Source organism: Somniosus microcephalus, chromosome 5 (genome assembly GCF_052327205.1).
Source record: "Somniosus microcephalus isolate GS21.2 chromosome 5, FLI_Smic_1.0, whole genome shotgun sequence".
NCBI lineage: Eukaryota > Metazoa > Chordata > Chondrichthyes > Squaliformes > Somniosidae > Somniosus > Somniosus microcephalus.
This window is the reverse complement of record NC_140991.1, coordinates 57,079,028-57,097,761: the sequence shown is the minus strand read 5'-3', so window position 1 is coordinate 57,097,761 and position 18,734 is coordinate 57,079,028. Positions and strand designations below refer to the sequence as shown.

General features: G+C 43.6%; 1 protein-coding gene across 3 annotated transcripts in view; it reads right to left on the bottom strand.

Annotated features, from left to right (window-relative positions):
• The window catches only part of LOC147117051 (integrin beta-1-like), an 80,950-nt gene that overhangs the window by 22,490 nt on the left and 39,726 nt on the right, over positions 1-18,734 (bottom strand). For all 3 annotated transcript variants that reach the window (XM_085987648.1, XM_085987649.1, XM_085987650.1), the window contains exons 4-6: positions 6,722-6,938; positions 1,094-1,264; positions 209-447 (exon numbers count right to left, since the gene is read on the bottom strand). In XM_085987648.1, coding sequence (XP_085843774.1) covers positions 209-447; positions 1,094-1,264; positions 6,722-6,938 — 627 coding nt within the window. The remainder of the gene's footprint in view (positions 1-208; positions 448-1,093; positions 1,265-6,721; positions 6,939-18,734) is intronic.

Genomic DNA, 18,734 nt, shown 5'->3' with positions numbered 1-18,734 from the left:
GGAGTCAAGGAGAGATCTATTAAAGTATATAAAATATTAAATGGTGTATAGATGCAGTAAATCCAGATTATGAAAGCACCACGAGAAGAAATAAAACTTGTGAAAATAAATTCAGAAGTGAGTAAAAACTTTGGAATAATGAAGCAAGCTAAGACACAAAATATTGGACTACTCAAAATACTAATCTGATACAATTATTTTCACTTACCCCACAGACAGCAACCTGCATTATGGCATCAAAACCACCTTCTGGAGAGTCCAGGTTTCCAGAAATAGTTTGGTTGCTTACAAGTTCATTGAACTTTGATCCATCGTTGGTCAATGGCAGCACATTTTTGTAGCTGAAGGGGCTTGTACATATTTCACCACCTGTGCAAGGATTTTTCCTTTTGGCTGGGGTTGTGCTGATGTAAGGCATCACAGTCTTATCCACAAAAGAACCAAATCCTAAAGAAGAACAGGTTTTTCACAAGATGAAGTGCTATCTGTTAAATGTAAATACTGTGGCAACAAGAGCAGGTCAGAGGCTGGGTATTCTGAGACAAGTGTCTCACCTCCTGACTCCCCAAAACCTTTCCACCATCTGCAAGGCACAAGTCAGGAGTGCAATGGAATACTCTCCACTTGCCTGGATGAGTGCAGCTCCAACAACACTCAAGAAGCTCGACACCATCCAGGACAAAGCAGCCCGCTTGAGTGGCACCTCATCCACCACCTTAAACATTCACTCCCTCCACCATCGGTGCACCATGGCTGCAGTGTGTACCATCTACAAGATGCAATGCAGCAACTCGCCAAGGCTTCTTCGGCAGCATCTCCCAAACCCATGACCTCTGCCACCTAGAAGGACTAGGAAAGCAGGTGCATAGGAACACCATCACCTCAGAGTTACACACCATCCTGACTTGGAAATATATCGCCGTTCCTTCATTGTCACTGGGTCAAAGTCCTGGAACTCCCTCCCTAACAGCACTGTGGGAGTACATTCACCACCCTCTCCAGGGCAATTAGGGATGGGCAATAAATGCTGGCCTTGCCAGCGATGCTCATCCCAGGAACTAATTAAAAAAGGAAGATAAGAGACAATTTTTACCAATTCTGAAATCAGAAGTTATCTGCTGCATTTCATTTTTCAATTCCGTTCCCAACTTCTTTACATTTTCCAAGTCATCCTTCATAGAAAAAGAGAGGTCCATAAGATAATAGAGATCAATGGGATAGTCCTCCGCTCTCTTAAAATATAGTGGGAAGGTTTGTGGCTCTCCTGAAATTAAATTCCAAGAAATGTCAATGTTAGAAATGGACATATGAAATGCAAATTCAAAAGTTTGATATGGTTTAGGAAGATTTCTCAAGGGTGCTAATCTCACTAAATAGCACTAAGTTTTGTACTGTGTGAACTATGAATGATTGAATGTCACAAATATGGCCTTCATTCTTTGAAAGCAGTCCTCAGGAAGAAAGTGTCATGCAGGTTAACACTATATCTAAGCTATTTGTACCCTTGCACTGACATAAGTAATCTTTAATCAATACAATACATACAAAACCTGGTTCCAAACTGCATCTTTATTCTTGGATCAGAGAGACAGCACTAAGACAGTGACAATCCACAAAATGTCTCAGTTTAAACTCAACAGCTCCTAATAGCAAAACATCAGAGGGCTTGGAGCAGTAAAATGGAGAAAGTGGGGAAGAGAGTTCGCTTATGAACAGTGATGAGAAACCCTCAACACATTATACAAAGTGGTTGTTGCACAAGCATACTGAACTCCAACACTGATGTATTTTGCCTTGATATGAAAGAGACATTTTACTACCCAGTTCCTCAAATAGCTTAGCAAGGTTACCACACAATTTTGCTTCCTGTGGCAAACTCTTAGTCTTAAACAAAAAGCTAAAGTTCTATGCACAACAAAGTGATGCTTTGAAGCTCCACCCAAGGACATCAGCGCAATCGAGGTTGAAAATTTGGTGCAGCATTGAGGGAGTGCTGTCTTTTGAATCAGATAATAAATTGAGGCCCTGCCTGTCTGCTTGAGTGGATGTAAAAAATTATCACTATTCAATTCAAAGAGAAGCAGGCAAGTTCTCAGTGTCCTCCCTCAACCATCACCACCAAAACAGATCATTTATCTCATTTGATAAAAACAGAAAATGCTGGAAACACTCAGCCGGTCAGGCAGCATCTGTGGAGAGAGAAACGGAGTTAATGTTTCAGGTTGATGGCCTTCGGTCAGAACGAAAGGCGATTGACCTGAAATGTTAACACTGTTTCTCTCTCTAAAGATGCTGCCTGATTTTCTGTTTTTATTTCAGATTTCTAGCATCCGCAGTATTTTTCTTTTGCATTTCTCTCATTTGTCTGTTTATGGGACCTTGCAGTACACAAATTGGTTGCTGCATTGGACTATAAAATAACTTCAAAAGTAATTAATTGGCTATGAGGTGCTTTGGGACATCGGAGCACAAAGCACTATATTAACACAACTTTTTTTTTTCCTTTCAAAGGAAGGTGGCGGATAAATTTTAGTGCTGATTTACTAAGACTAGAAACATTTAAATTGACAAAATAATGAATGCAATCTAGTATCAATCCTATCGCATTCCAAATAAATGGACCTCATGTAGCAAAATAAGGATTAAGAAATTCTGAAGTGCAAGAAAGTTAAGGCTCCTCAAGCCTATAGATTCAAACAGATTTAACATCCTTTACTCAAATAAACAAGAGATTAGCAGACCAATAAATAGCTTGGCCTTGCAGGGAATTCCCAACTACATTAGCAAGATAATCTATTTACTATATAGACCCTTAAAAAGCTGGGTGATAAACCTAATCTAAGTATCTGCAGCTACATGGTAGCTGGATATTCAGAATCCAATCAGATAGTACTGATCAGAACACCAATGGTTAAATTCATGCTATGACATTGAATCATAGAAGCTCTACACACACCCATTATATCTGCTCTCTATCGGAGCTAAACATTTTGTCCATTCCCCTGTCGTTTCCCATTTTTACTTCCCAAATATTTATCCACTTCCCTTTTAAAGACTATTAAGCATTCTGCTTCCACCACTAGTAGGGTATTCCACATCCGAAAAACATCTCCCTTGGTTCTTTATGACCTTAAATTTATGCCCTCTAGTTACTGACTCTCTGACCAGTGGCAATAGCGCTCTTTAAAAAAAAAATCAGAGAGTTATACAGCACAGAAAGAGGCCCTTCGGCCCATCGTGTCCACGCCAGCCATCAAGCCCTGTCTATTGTAATCCCATTTTCCAGCACTTGGTCCATAGCCTTGTATGCTATTGCATTTCAAGTGCTCATCTAAATGCTGCTTGAATGTTGAGGGTTCCTGCCTCTACCACCCTTTCAGGCAGTGAGTCCCAGATTCCAACCACCCTCTGGGTGAAAAAGTTTTTCCTCAAACCTCTAAACCTCCTGCCCCTTACCTTGAAACTATACCCCCTGGTTATTGACCCCTCTACTAAGGGGAAAAGTTATTTTCTATCTACGCCCCTCAATTTTGTACACCTCAATCAGATCCCCCCTCAGCCTTCTCTGCTCTAAGGAAAACAACCCCAGCCTGTCCAGTCTTTCTTCATAGCTGAAGCACTCCAGCCCAGGTAACATCCTGGTGAATCTCCTCTGCAATGCAATCACATCCTTCCTATAGTGTGGCGACCAGAACTGCACACAGTATTCCAGCTGTGGCCTAACTAGCGTTTTGTACAGCTCCATCATAACCTCCCTGCTCTTATATTCTATGCCTTGGCTAATGAAGGCATGTATCCCATATGCCTTTTTAACCACTTTATCTACCCATCCTGCTGCCTTCAGGGATCTATGTACGTGCACACCAAGGTCCCTCTGATCCTCTGTCCCACCATTCATTGTGTATCCCCTTGCCTTGTTAGTCCTCCCAAAATGCATCAACTCACACTTTTCAGGGTTAAATTCCATTTGCCACTGTTCTGCCCATCTAAATCAATGAGGCTTCCCTCCTCGCTATTTACCACCCCACCAATTTTCATGTCATCTGCGAACTTACTGATCATACCTCTTACATTCATATCTAAATCATTAATGTACACTACAAACAGCAAAGGACCTAGCACCGATCCCTGCGGTACACCACTGGACACAGGCTTCCAGTCACAAAAACAACCTTCGACCATCACCCTCTGCCTCCTGCCACTAAGCCAATTTTGGATCCAATGTGCCAAGTTGCCCTGGATCCCATGGGCTCTTACCTTCTTGACCAGTCTCCCATGTGGGACTTTGTCAAAAGCCTTACTGAAGTCCATGTAGACCACATCAACTGCACTGCACTCATCCATGCACCTAGTCACCCCCTCGAAAAATTCAATCAAACTGGTCAGACATGATCTCCCCCTGACAAAGCTATGCTGACTATCCTTGATTAATCCTTGCCTCTCCAAGTGGAGACTGATTCTGTCTCAGAATTTTTCCCAATCATTTCCTTACCACTGATGTCAGGCTCACTGGCCTGTAATTCCCTGGTTTATCCCTACTACCCTTCTTGAATAATGGTACTACGTTAGCTGTCCTCCAGTCCTCTGGCACCTCCCCTGTGGCCAGAGAGGTTCTGAAAATTTGTGTCAGAGCCCCTGCAATCTCCTCCCTTGCCTCACACAGCAGCCTGGGATACATCTCGTCTGGGCCTGGGGATTTATCCACTTTTAAGCCCACTCAAACTGCTAGTACCTCCTCCCTCTCAATACTATTTGTTCAAGTATATCACAATCCCCCTGCCTGATTTCTATGCCTACATCGTCCTTCTCCATAGTGAACACAGATGCAAAATATTCATTTAAAACCTCACCTACATCTTCTGGCTCTACACACAGATTGCCACTTTGGTCCCTAATGGGCCCTACTCTTTCGATAGCAAAATACTGCGGATGCTGGAAATCCAAAACAGAAAACACTGGAAAAACTCAGCAGGCCAGGCAACATCCGTGGAGAGAGAAAGAGTTAACGTTTCAGGTCGAAGACCCTTCGTCAGAACTGGAAAAAAACAGAAAAGGGGATAGATTTTAAAGCAAGTAGGGGCTGGGAAAAGGGGGAGGGGATGAAAGAACAAAAGGGAAGGTCAGCGACAGGACAGAAAGCAGGAGAGATTAGGAAATATTCAAGGAACAAAGGATGGCTCTGGATGAAGTGTGAATGGCCCTGGCAGAATGAAGGACAGCTGCCATGTGGGAGGGAAGAAAAAAGCCCAGACGAAAGTGTGGATTAAAAGAGAAAAAAATATATGTATGTGTGATAGGGGCCGAGGTTATGATCTGAAATTGTTGAACTCTATGTTGAGCCCAGAGGGCTGTAAAGTGCCTAATTGAAAGATGAGGTGCTGTTCCTCGAGCTTACGCTGAGCTTCCGTGGAACAATGCAAGAGCCCGAGGACGGCGAAGTCTGAGTGGGAGTGGAGCGGTGAAGTTGGGCCCTACTTTTTCCCTGGTTATCCTCTTGCCCTTAATATACTTATAAAACACAGTGGGATTTTCCTTTATTTTGCCCGCCAGTGTTTTTTCATGCCCCCTCTTCGCTCTCCTAATTTCTTTTTTTTTTTTTTTTTTTTAAGTACCCCCCTGCACTTGCTATACTCCTCTAGGGCTTCTGCTGTTTTTAGTCCTTTGTATCTGCCAAAAGCCTCCCTTTTTTCCCCCTAATCCATTCTTGTATATCGCTTGACATCCAGGGTTTCCTGGGCTTGTTGGTCCCACCCTTGACCTTTACAGGAACATGTTGCCGTTGTACTCTATTTCCTTTCTGAAAGACTCCCACTGCTGTGATGTGGATTTTCCTACAAGTAGCTGATCCCAGTCCACTTTGGCCAGATCCTGCCCTATCATATTAAAATCGGCCTTCCCCCAATTTAGAACCTTTATTTCCGGTCCATCTTTGTCCTTTTCCATGGCTACCTTAAATCTCACCGAATTATGGTCACGGTCACCAAAATGCTCTCCTACCGACACTTCTACCACTTGCCTGACTACATTCCCTAGAATTATGTCCAGTACCGCCTCCTTTCTTGTAGGACTTTCTACATGCTGGCTCAAAACGCTCTCCTGGATGCACTTTAAGAATTCCACACCCTCTAAGCCTTTCACACTGACTATCCCAGTTGATATTGGGGAAGTTGAAATCCCCTATTATTTCTACACTTCTGAGATTTGCCTACATATCTGTTCCTCTATCTTCCCCTGACTGTTTGGGGGGCCTATAGTACACTCCCACCAAAGTGTTTGCCCCCTTTTTGTTTAAGTTCTACCCATATGGCCTCATTAAATAACCTGCTAAGATATCATCCCTCCTTATAGCAGTAATTGACTCCTTGATTAATATTGTGACATCCCCTCCTCTTTTACTCCTCCCCCCCCCCCCCCACTCCCGTCTCGCCTGAAGATTCTATACCCCGGAATATTGAGCTGCCAGTCCTGCCCCTCCCTCAACCATGTCTCTGTGATAGCAACAATATCATACTCCCATGTATTGATGATGATGTTTTCAGTTATGAACACCCAGTGAAACCTAGTATATAAACCACTTTTCCCTGCCAGGATTTGTTTTAGGCATATATTTGAATGGTGCAGGGATTATTTGCAGCAGTGCATACTAAACTAAAATCATATTTCACTTTAGAGCAAGTAACAAAACCCAAAGTATTATTTTCAAAGCTTGTTGTGGAAATACCTGATCGTAATTTTAAGGTTAGCTTCTGTGGTCGAATCTGTGTAATGTCTTCCAGCTTTACCTTCTCGCCGCTTGTGCGGCCAGTAAGTACTTTATTAGCATCTACACGTTGTGAACCTTTGGGATTTTCAATATCTTCCATTGTACATCCTCTCTTTTTTAATGATTCTATATCATCACACCGTGCAGAGTTTGGTTCTCCTTGTTGCAAGAATTCCTGCAAAAAAAGGAATATGATACAAGTTCACATGCTTGAGATACTAAAATGAATTAATCACATTTGTAGGCTTTTGATCTCATTGAGTACCAATTATTTCCTGCCATTCGATCCCATTATCATGCTCATAGAAATTGCAGCACAGGTGGTAGTTAAGATTTCATCTGGAGCTACCCACACAGATTTTCCAATCAAGACTGCCCATTTTAAATCTGAGCAAGTCATGTAGCCGAGATTCTGGCTGGAGTTCTGTTCCACTGGGATGCTAGGCACTTTAGCACCTCACTATTCTCCCCCTTCCAACTCGATCCCCCACCACACCCCAAGCTCCTAGTCTCTCACCATTAAGAAAATATTCCGATTTGTCTTCTGCCCAACTTCCTGCAGCAGCACACTTTCTACTCCACCCACACAAACAGGCAAGCTCAGTGATCTCCTCATGCCTGAAGCTTGCCCCAAATATTGAAATGAGACTGACCCCAGAAATTGTGATGAGACTCAGCATTCTACATTGGGTGGGCAGCATTCACACACAAACCTACTCTGGTCAGGATCACACTAGATCGGAAATATGGGCTATCTAATCCCATTCACCTACCCCTTTTATATTTTTCCTTTTCAAATATGAGGTGTAATGGTCTCTGCATGAATCACCTCTTGTGGCAAAGCATTCCATGCTCCAGTTTCCTAGAACAATGTTTTGTGGAACCAACCAGGGAACAGGCTATTTTAGATCTTGTATTGTGTAATGAGACAGGTTTGATTAGTAATCTCATAATAAAGTATCCTGTGGGGAGGAGTGATCATGATGAATTTCACCTTGGATTTGAGTGTGAAATACTTAAATATGAAACTAGAGCCCTAAACTTAAATAAAGCCAATTACATAGGTAGGAGGGGAGAGTTGGCCAAGGTAGATTAAAAGTTATTTCTTTAAATGTTTGAGGATATAGCTAGCAGGGTAGATAAGGGGAACCAGTGGATGTAGTATATTTGGATTTCCAAAAGGCATTCGATAAGGTGCCACATAAAAAGTTGTTACCCAAAACACCATGTGCCTTTATCTTGCGTAATATATTAGCATGGATAGAGGATTGGTTAACTGAGAAAACAGTAGAGATAAACAGGTCATTTTCAGGTTGGCAGGTTGTAACTAGTGGGGTGCCACAAGGATCAGTTCTTGGGCCTCAGCTATTTACAATTTATATTAATGACTTAGATGAAGGGACCGAGTGCAATGTATCCAAGTTTGCTAACGATACAAAGCTAGGTGGGAAAGTAAGTTGCGAGGAGGAAAAGAGCATGCAAACAGATATAGACAGGTTAAGCGAGTGGGTAATAAGGTGGCAGATGGAGTATAATGTGGGGAGATGTGAGGTTATTCACTTTGGTAGGAAGAATAGAAACAGAATATTTTTTTAAATGGTGAGAAACTATTAAATGTTGGAGGAGAGAGATTTAGGTGGCCTCATTCAGGAAACACAGGGAGTTAGCATGCAGGTACAGCAAGCAATTAGGAAGGCAAATGGCATGTTGGCCTTTATTGCTAGAGGGTTGGAGTACAAAAGTAAGGAAGTCTTGCTACAATTGTACAGGGCTTTGGTGAGACCATACCAGGAGTACTGTGCAGAGTTTTGGTCTCATCTGAGGAAGGACATACTTGCCTTAGAGGCGGTGCAACAAAGGTCCACTAGATTGATTCCTGGGCTAAGAGGGTTGTCCTATGAGGAGAGATTGAGCAGATTGGGTCTATACTCTCTGGCGTTTAGAAGAATGAGAGGTGATCTCATTGAAACATACAAGATTCTGAGGGGGATTGACAGGGTATATGCCGAGAGGTTGTTTTCCCCTGGCTGAGAGTCTAGAACTAGTCTCAGGATAAGGGGTCGGCCATTCAAGACTGAGATGAAGAGGAATTTCTTCACTCAGAGGGTTGTGAATCTTTGGAATTCTCTACCCCAAAGGGCTGTGGATGTTGAATCATTGAGCATATTCAAGGCTGAGATAAATAGATTTTTGGACTCTAGAGGGGAAATCAAGGGATATGGAGATCGGGCAGGAAAGTGGAGTCGAGGTCGAAGATCAGCCATGATCTTACTGAATGGCGGAGCAGGCACAAGGGGCCATATGGCCTACTCCTGCTCCTAATTCTTGTGTTATGTAACCAGTGGAAGCAATCATTCACTGTTTACTCCCTTAAAGCCCTTCCTAAGTTCTACATTTAAAAATATGACTAAGCACTAGTTATATACCTTTTAATGGGCAAAATATAGATTCCAATAAGCTACAATTATTTACAAAATAAAATTACATCTGAACATTTTCCATTATAAATACCTACGTCCACATTTATAACAAACTGTTGTATAAACAAGCAGCTTGTATGAAGATAACTGGCAAAAGAACCAGAGGGGAGATGGAGAATTTTTAAGCAGCGCGTTATGATGATCTGCAACGCACTGCCTGAAAGGGTAGTGGAAGCTGATCCAACAGCAACTTTCAAAAGGAACTGGATATATACTTAAAGGAAAAATTTGCAGGACTATGGGAAAGAGCAGGGGAGTGGGATTAACTGGATAGCTCTTTTAAAGAGTTGGCACAGGCACGATGGGCTGAATGGCCTCCTTCTATGTGGTATGATTCCAAGAAAACGCATCATGTTGCAATTACACCCTCCGCCTGTGGTGGTACTGTAACGCCTCAAGTTCACATCTCCCAGTTCCTCGACCCACATTGCAGAGAAATTGCTCTGCTGCAACCAACTCCACTTCCCAAATTGCTGCAAGTTTTGTCAAAGTATTAGATAAAAGTAAGGCATGACTACAGTACTTTAAAATGGGGATTGAAATACATCTGCATGCTGATCTAATTATCAGCCCAAGGCTCCATGCAAGTGAGATCAACTGGCGATCAATAAAAATTGTATTTTTACCTGTAACTGGTAAAAGATAGTTTCCCTGACCTGGGGCAAGATAACCAATGTGCCATATGATTTACCCATATTTGCAAACTGTCTACTTGAGCACAGGCAGGTTCAACATGCAAGCTAGCAAGAATGCAGAAGGGTGGCTCTACGTGATAACTGGAGTGGTCCCTTCAAGGACAACGGGAAATTGATCTTCCAATTACTATCCAGACATTAGGAATAGTTTTGATTGCTGGTAAGTGTTAAATGTATGAGTTTGCAGACCTGGTTTTTTTTTTTTTTTTGGGGGGGGGGGGGGGGGGGGGGGGCGGCAGGTGAAGTAGACGACAAATTCATCACCTTTACTGGCTTGCCCATCTTTTTCTCCAATTCATTCATGGGATGTGGGCGTCGCTGGCAAGGCCAGCATTTATTGCCCATCCCAGTTGCCCTTCAGAAGGTGATGAGCTGCCTTCTTGAACTGCTGCAGTCCATGTGGTGAAGGTACTCCCACAGTGCTGTTAGGGAGTTCCAGGATTTTGACCCACTGATGAAGGAATGGCGATATACTTCCAAGTCAGGATGGTGTGTGACTTGGAGGGGAACTTGGAGGTGGTGGTGCTCCCATGCGCCTGCTGCCATTGTCCTTCTAGGTGGAAGAGGTTGCGGGTTTGGGAGGTGCTGCCGAAGAAGCCTTGGCGAGTTGCTGCAGTGCATCTTGTAGATGGTACACACCGCAGCCACAGTATGCCAGTGGTGGAGGGAGTGAATGTTTAAGGTGGTCGATGGGGTGCCAATCAAACAGGCTGCTTTGTCCTGGATGGTGTCGAGCTTCTTGAGTGTTGTTGAAGCCGCACTCATCCAGGCAAGGGGAGAGTATTCCATCACACTCCATACTCGTGCCTTGTAGATGGTGGAAAGGCTTTGGGGATGCAGGAGGTGCGGCACTCACCGCAGAATACCTAGCCTCAGACCTGCTCTTGTATCTGGGTATATATTTGGAGGAAGATGATTCATGCTTCATGATTAGCACCCATGACATGGTAGGCTCCTTTTGGCATAGCTACTAAACTTTAGTTCAACTTTTAGCTCCTTCAGTTTCTGGAATTAACACTCGATGCCCTGTGGTATGGCTTACTCACATACAATCATCAGATCGGAGGTCTATAAAATGCAGCTTCTTAAAGTTATGCATATTAGACTGTGTAGGAAATAGGTTCCAAACTCATGGTCTGATTCAATCATTAAAAAGTGCCATCAATATCTTGCCTTTTTTTGTTGCTGTATATTATATTATTTTACTTGTAGATAAATTTATTACTTTTAACCTGACAAAATGTTCGGCATCTCATCTGGTCTCCAATGTAACATAACATAGGCCAGGGGCAATTGTTAGTGCCATGACATGATAGTCACTCATTGCACACATAAGGGCGCCGGTTTGGTTCATAAGCAGTTTGGCCTTCTTACAGAAACTGCTTTTGTTGCCCTGAATATGCTAAAAGTGTCACGAGGAAGAACAGGTAAAATAGTGTGCATATGACCCATATGGGCAATTATTTGGCATGAAATCAAAAAAGTATTTAATCCATTTGGCAATATGACATCTTTTGAACTTCAGTAAACTGAAAACTCATGCAGGGAACATTCTACATTTACGATTTGAATGTAGAAGTTATTTAGGGCTAGATTTTCTGCCCAAAGTCAGTGGGTGGACAAATCTGGCCCATTAACAACCTATTTTCATGATCAGGACTTCTGACGGAAGGGAAGGAGGCGTGGACTATTTAACCAAATTACTTGCCGACACCATACAATATTCTCTACAGGAATGGAAAGGATAAGTGCCTTTCATGGCCTCAGGACGTCTCAAAGTGCATTACATCCAATGATGTACTTTTGAAGTGTAGTCACTGTTGCAATGTAGGGAAGCGCACAGCCAGGTCTCAAACAGCAAGATACTTGCCTCTTCCATTTGCCGCTTCACATTTAACCCCCCTGCTTTGGTGCTTTTTTCAATTCACTGAACAGCTCACCTTTTTTGGCTCACCATTTTCCACCAGTTCCTAATCACCTCTGTGTCTCTTTCTTTCGAACTTCTGGATTGTTCTTTTTGTTCTTATTTTGGGGAATTTCAGGTCCCACTTTTGCCCTCCACCAATTGTGGAGGTTTCTTTTTTTAAATTCCCAGCTCCACTCAACGCCCACTGTGCCTCTTACTTCCCCTTCCATCCATTTCTAATTCTGCTACTTTTATTAAAACCCTTCCTGCACGTTTCTTTAAAACAAATCAACGTTGTACATTTTTCCCCTTCCCCTCGGCTTACCTCCAGCGCCTGCACCATCTATTTTTTGTTCCTGTACAGCTGTTCCCAACTGTCTTAAACCCCCAATACTCATTACTTCCTCAACCCACTTCATTTATTCTTCACCACTACCAAATACTTTCAAGTTAAATATCCCATTCCCACAAACCACATTGTTTCATCTATGGCAATGAGTGCCACACCAAATCTACTTCCTTCCGAAAGACAATATCCTCTTGGTGAGCAACACCATGGGAGGCCAGCTAGTATTTTGACAAGTTTTCCCGAGTATTCTATAATCAAACCAATGTTTTAAAAAACTTGCATTTATATAGCGCCTTTCACAACCACTGGACATCCCAAAGCACTTTACAGCCAATGAAGTACTTTTTGAAGTGTAGTCACTGTTGTAATGTAGGAAATGCAGCAGCCAATTTGCACATGCAAGCTCCCACAAACAGCATGTGATAATGACCAGATAATCTGTTTTAGTGATGTTGATTGAAAAGACTGCACCTCCGACAGTCTCACACTCCCTCAGTACTGCACTGGAGTGTCAGCCTAGATTTTTGTGCACAAGTGTCTGGACTGGGACTTGAATCCGCAACCTTCTGACACACGAGGTGAGGTTGCTACCGAGGTTAAGTTATGAAAATGATTTAGTACAAGCAATAGCTTCTAGCTACTTATTTATCCCAATTGAAATGTATGGATATACAAAGTTCATATAATTAGTTCTAAATTTGAACTGCTTAGCAAATATATCGATATCAAATAGTAAATAAATGTCTATTCTAGTTGGGCGAGCCAATGACAATTTTGCACCTGCTCTAAATAGTACATTATTAAAATGAAAAGGAAAAATTACAAATAAAGAAACAGGAATAATGGAAATGCTCAGGTCAGTCAGCATTTGTAAAAAGCAAAGAAAGATTACTTCATTTTGGGTGTGTACCCGTCATCAGAACTCAAAGAAATCATCACCTGAATTTCTCTTGAGATGCTGACTGACCCAAGTATTTCCAGCAATTTTTTTTTTAAATTTCATGACATTACAATATACACAATAGTTACTTTAATGTAAAACAAAAGTATCTATTGCACAGATCAGTGAACATGAACGATCCAAAATATGTTACAAAGTCCTCCATATAAGCTGTTTGTTTTGATTTAATAATTTCCCCAATGAAGTTCCACATTAAGTAACTTTCAGCCAAAACTGGCAAACTTCGCAACTTGTTTAAGCTATAGTATGTGCGTCAGTATACCACTTAGTTGTACATGAAGATACTGTCCCAGCATTCTCCCTCCTCTCCAGACATAAAAATATCCAAGCTAAGTGATAATTGTTATTTTTATTACAATCTCTGCTACCTGCATGATGGCAACTACCAGACTTCCCCAATCCCCTGCTGGAATTCCTAGTAAATCCATGGCAGTTACTCTGGTCTTGGTGACCTTGCATTTCAACAGCATACCTCTGCTTCATCCCAACAAACTTTAAAGTTAATTCTTCCAAAGCAATTCTGGTTCAAACTGCCTTTTAGGGGATTTACAACAACCACTTACATTTATTACCTTTAACGTAATAAACCGACCCAAGGTGCTTCACGGGAGCATTAACAAAATTTGACAGCCATAGAAGGAGATATTATGGCAGAGGTACGCTTTAAGGAGCATCTTAAGAGGAAAGAGGTGTGGAGAGGTTTAGGGAGGGAATTCGAGAGCTTATGACCTCAGCAGCTGAAGGCACAGCCGCCAATGGTAGAGCGATTAAAATCGGGGATGTGCAAGAGGAGCGCAGATGTCGGAGAGTTATAGGGCTGGAGGAGGTTAGAGAGATAGGGAGGGGCAAGACCATGGAGTGATTTGAAAATAACTTGTATTTATATAGCGTCTTTAACATAGTAAAACATCCCAAGGCGCTTCACAGGAGTGTCATAAGACAAAAATTTGACACCGAGCCACACAAGGAGAAATTAGGGCAGATGACCAAAAGTTTGTTCAAAGAGGTAGGTTTTAAGGAGCGTCTTAAAGGAGGAGAGAGGCGGAGAGCCGGTTTTGGGGGGGGGGGGGGGGGGGGGAGGGATTCCAGAGCTTAGGGCCTCGGCAACTGAAGGCACAGCCACCAATGGTTGAGCGATTATAATCAGGGATGCTCAAGAGGGCAGAATTACAGGAGCCGGGGGTGGGGGGGGGGGGGGGGGCGGGGCGGGGGAGTGAAAGGGAGAGAAGGGGTTGTGGGGCTGGAGGAAATTACAGAGAGATAGGGAGGGGCAAGGCCATGGAGGGATTTTGAAATCGATACATTGCTTAACCGGGAGCCAATGTAGGTCAGCGAGCACAGGGGTGATGGGCGAGCGGGACTTGGTGCGAGTTAGGATACGGGCAGCCAAGTTTTGGATGACCTCAAGTTTACGTAGGGTAGAACGTGGGAGGCCAGCCAGGAGTGTGTTGGAACAGTCTAGTCTAGAGGTAACAAAGGCATGGATGAAGGTTGCAGCAGATGAGCTGAAGCAAGGGCAGAAACAGGCGATGTTATGGAGGTGGAAATAGGCGGTCTTAGTTCTGCCGCAGATGTGTGGTCGGAAGCTCATTTCAGTGTCAAATATGACACCAAGGTTGCAAAGTCTGGTTCAGCCTCAGACAGGTGCTAGGGTGAAGAATGGGGTCAGTGGCTAGGGAACGGAGTTTGTGACAGGGACCGAAAACAATGGCTTCGGTCTTCCCAATATTTAACTGGAGAAAATTTCTGCTCATCTAGTACTGGTAGAGACCGTGGGGGGGGTCAAGAGAAGTGGTGGTGAGGTAGAGCTGAGTGTCGTCAGCGTACATGTGGAAACTGACTTTTCGGATGATGTGGAAGTAGGTGGTCTTAGTGAGGGCGCGGATGTGTGGGCGGAAGCTCATCTCGGGGTCAAATGCGACACCAAGGTTGCGAACAGTCTGGTTCAGCCTCAGACAGATGCCAGGACAGGGATGGAGTTGGTGGCTAGGGAATGGGGTTTGTGGCAGGAACTGAAGACAATCGCATCAGACTCCCGTTACATGCCTCGCTTAATAATCAGTTCTATTCTTTACCCAGAGAGGGGTGAGAATGTGGAACATGTAGTGTTTGAGGCGAATAGCATAGATGCATTCAAGGGGAAGCTAGCTAAACACGAGGAAGAAAGGAATAGAAGTTATATGCTGATAGGGTGAGATGAAGAGGGGTGTGTGGAAGTTCGTGTGGAGCATAAACACCAGCATGGACTGGTTGGGCTGAATGGCCTGTAAATGCGCGGTTTCTGTGCTGTAAATGCTATGCAACAGCTTCAGTCTTCCCAATATTCAGCTGGATGTCAGACAAGCAGTGAGACAATTTAGAGACAGTGGAGAAGTCGAGGTGTGCTGGTGAGGTAGAGCTGGGTGTTGTCAGCATACATGTGGAACCAGACTTCGTGTTTTCAGATGATGTCGCTGAGGGCCAGCATGTAGATGGGAAATAGGAGTGGGGCCAAGGATAGATCCTTGGGGGACACCAGAGGTAACAATGTGGGAGCAGGAAGAGAAGCCATTGCAGGTGATTCTCTGGCTCTGACTGGATAGATAAAAATTAAAATAATTGTTTAAAATCATAAATTAGGTTACACCTTTTCTTAAAAAGTAGTATTTCAACTTCATAAATCACAATGATTGACAAATATGCAAAACATGTTGTTGTAGCCGTGTGTTAATAAAGACACTGAAGGCAGGAGTTAGTTTCACAGGTGTTTACTGAACAAAGTCTGGAGAGGAACTAACTGATACAACAATATACAGGCTTATATAGCCCGAGTGGTCATTACCGGCATTACAGTACACAGGGGGCTCTTAAAGGCACATACACTACAATTCCTCCCCTTTTAGCCAACCAGTACATCATATTTTAAGTAATCATTAATTACATGTTACAAGAACAATAATCTACACATTGCTGCAGTTAATCAATTATAAGTCAGTCTCTCTGGAGGCTTCCTGACTCGGTCCGGATAACACCTCGGTGGTGTAGTAGTTTCTGGTGGTGTAGTAGGTTCTTTTGGCAAGGCCGATTCGGCTTGAACGCCAGTGTCGGGTTCATCTGGTTCCAGTATCACCGGATCGGAGGTAGATACTATGGGTATCTCTACTTCAGCATTAGGTGTATAGAGTTGTGGTGTAGGTTGTTCCTTTTCGGATGACTATGATCTGGTCAGCATGGCGCCTTATTATGCTTTCTCCAATGTCCACGGTGTACATCAGCGGTCCAAGTCGTGTGCAAATAGTTCCAGGCTGCCATTTCTCGGTACGGTAGCCCCAGGCCAAAACTTGTTGACCTATCTGGAAGGTTCTAGTTGGCCTTTCATTCATGCCTTGAAATTGCCGGTTCTCCACGTCCCTTCTGATGTTTGGCTTGATCAAATCCAGCCGGCATCTTAGGCTTCTATTGAAGATCATGATGGCGGGAGTTTGGTTTGTAACCATGTGTTGCATTCCTGTATGCGAACAAGTAGTTATCCACCTTGTGCTGAAGTTTTATGTCTTCATTACCCATGGCCTTTATGGCCTTCTTGACGGTCTGGACAAACCTTTCAGCCAATCCATTGGTGGCGGGATGGTATGGGGCGGACGTGTAGTGCTTAACCCCATTGTTTTTTTTTTTTTAAGAACTTCCTGAATTCTTCGGACACAAATTGCGGTCCATTATCAGAACAGATCTGTTCAGGCAGCCCATTCCTGGCAAATATGGTCCTTAATACTGTGATGGTTTTTTCCGTGGTGGTGGAGGACATCTTTATTACCTCCGGCCACTTGGAGTGTGCATCAACCGCGATTAAGAACATCGAGTCCATAAATGGACCAGCAAAGTCGATGTGTACCCTTTGCCATGGAGATGAGGGCCACTCCCATGGATGTAGAGGGGCTTGTGGTGGAGCGTTTTGGACCTTCTGGCATCCTAGGCAGCTCTTGGTCATTTCTTCGATGTCTCCATCGATACCTGGCCACCATACAAACGCCCTGGCTAGGTTCTTCATTTTCACTCCACCCAGATGCCCCTCGTGAAGTTCCTTTAGTACTTTATCCTGGAGTTTGGGTGGAATCACCACTCTGGATCCACACATCAAGGTTCCTCGGCACGCTGACAGCTGCTCTCTTCTTTGCGAGAATGCTGGCAACAGTGGTTCGCCATGTGCTGGCCACCCCTTCACTGTTAAATCGTAGACCCGAGAGAGAGAGAGTCGGGTCATTTCTAGTTTCCCTTTCAATGGCAGAATTTGTTACTGGTAGACATTCGACTATGGTAGAGTGGAACATCTCCACTGGGTCTACTGTAGGTGCCTCTTCTACCATTGGCAACGGTAGGCGCGATAAACCGTCAGCATTCCCATGCTGTTTTGATCTTTTGTATTCTATGTCATATTGGTGTGCCCCTAGAAAAAGGGACCACCTCTGTAGCCTTTGTGCTGTCATAATGGGAACACCCTTTTTAGCGTTGAATATGAGATGAGGGGTTGATGGTCAGTCAACAAGGTAAATTTTTGTCCGTGTAGGTAATGGTTGAATTTCTTCACTCCCCATACCAGGCTGAGTGCTTCCCTGTCGATTTGGGCATAGTTACACTCAGCTGAGTTCAATGAGCGTGACGCAAAAGCTATCGGCCGTTCCGAGCCATCAGGGAATCTATGCGATAATACCGCTCCTACGCCGTAAGGGGATGCATCGCACGCCAGTCTGATTGGCAGTGATGGGTTGTAATGAGCCAAAACTTCCTTGGACGTGATTAAGTCTTTGCATTTATGGAAGGAACGTTTACAGTCTTCGATCCATTTCCAAATTACTCCTGTTTGTAGCAGTTCATTAAGAGGGTGCAGAAGAGTTGATAAATTACTATCATAAATTTTTACCGAACTTATCAATCCCAGGAACGACCTTAATTGTGAAACATTTTCAGGTGCTGAGGCTTTTATGACCCCTTCAATTTTTTCAGGTGACTTATGCAACCCTTCCTTATTAATTATGTGGCCACAATATGCTTTGTTTCTGGAAAAATTCACACTTGGGGCGATTTGCTCGTAGGCCCTGTTCGCTCAGCCTAGTGAGCACCTGCTCCAAATTGGCACGGTGCTCGTTGTCGTTTTCTCCTGTTACAAGGATGTCGTCTAGGTAGCATTGAGTCCCCGGAATCCCTTGGAGGACTTGCTCCATAGCTCTTTGCCAGATAGCTGGAGGTGATGCTACTCCGAAAACCAGTCGATTGTACTGGTACAGGCCTTTGTGTGTATTTATCGTGAGATACTTTTTAGAGGCCTCTTCAACCTCCATCTGTAGATAAGCCTGTGCCAAGTCAATTTTGGTGAAACATTTCCCTCCGGATTGTGAGGCGAAAATATCTTCTATCCTCGGAAGAGGATACTGTACCGTGTGAAGGACCGGGTTTACAGTCACCTTGAAGTCTCCACAGATGCGAATTTTTCTCTGTTCTTCAGATATATCATTATTCAATGTTTTCTTCATGACCGGGACGATGGGTGTTGCCCACTCGCTCCAATCTATCTTGGATAATATGCCTGCCTTTTCCAAATTCTCC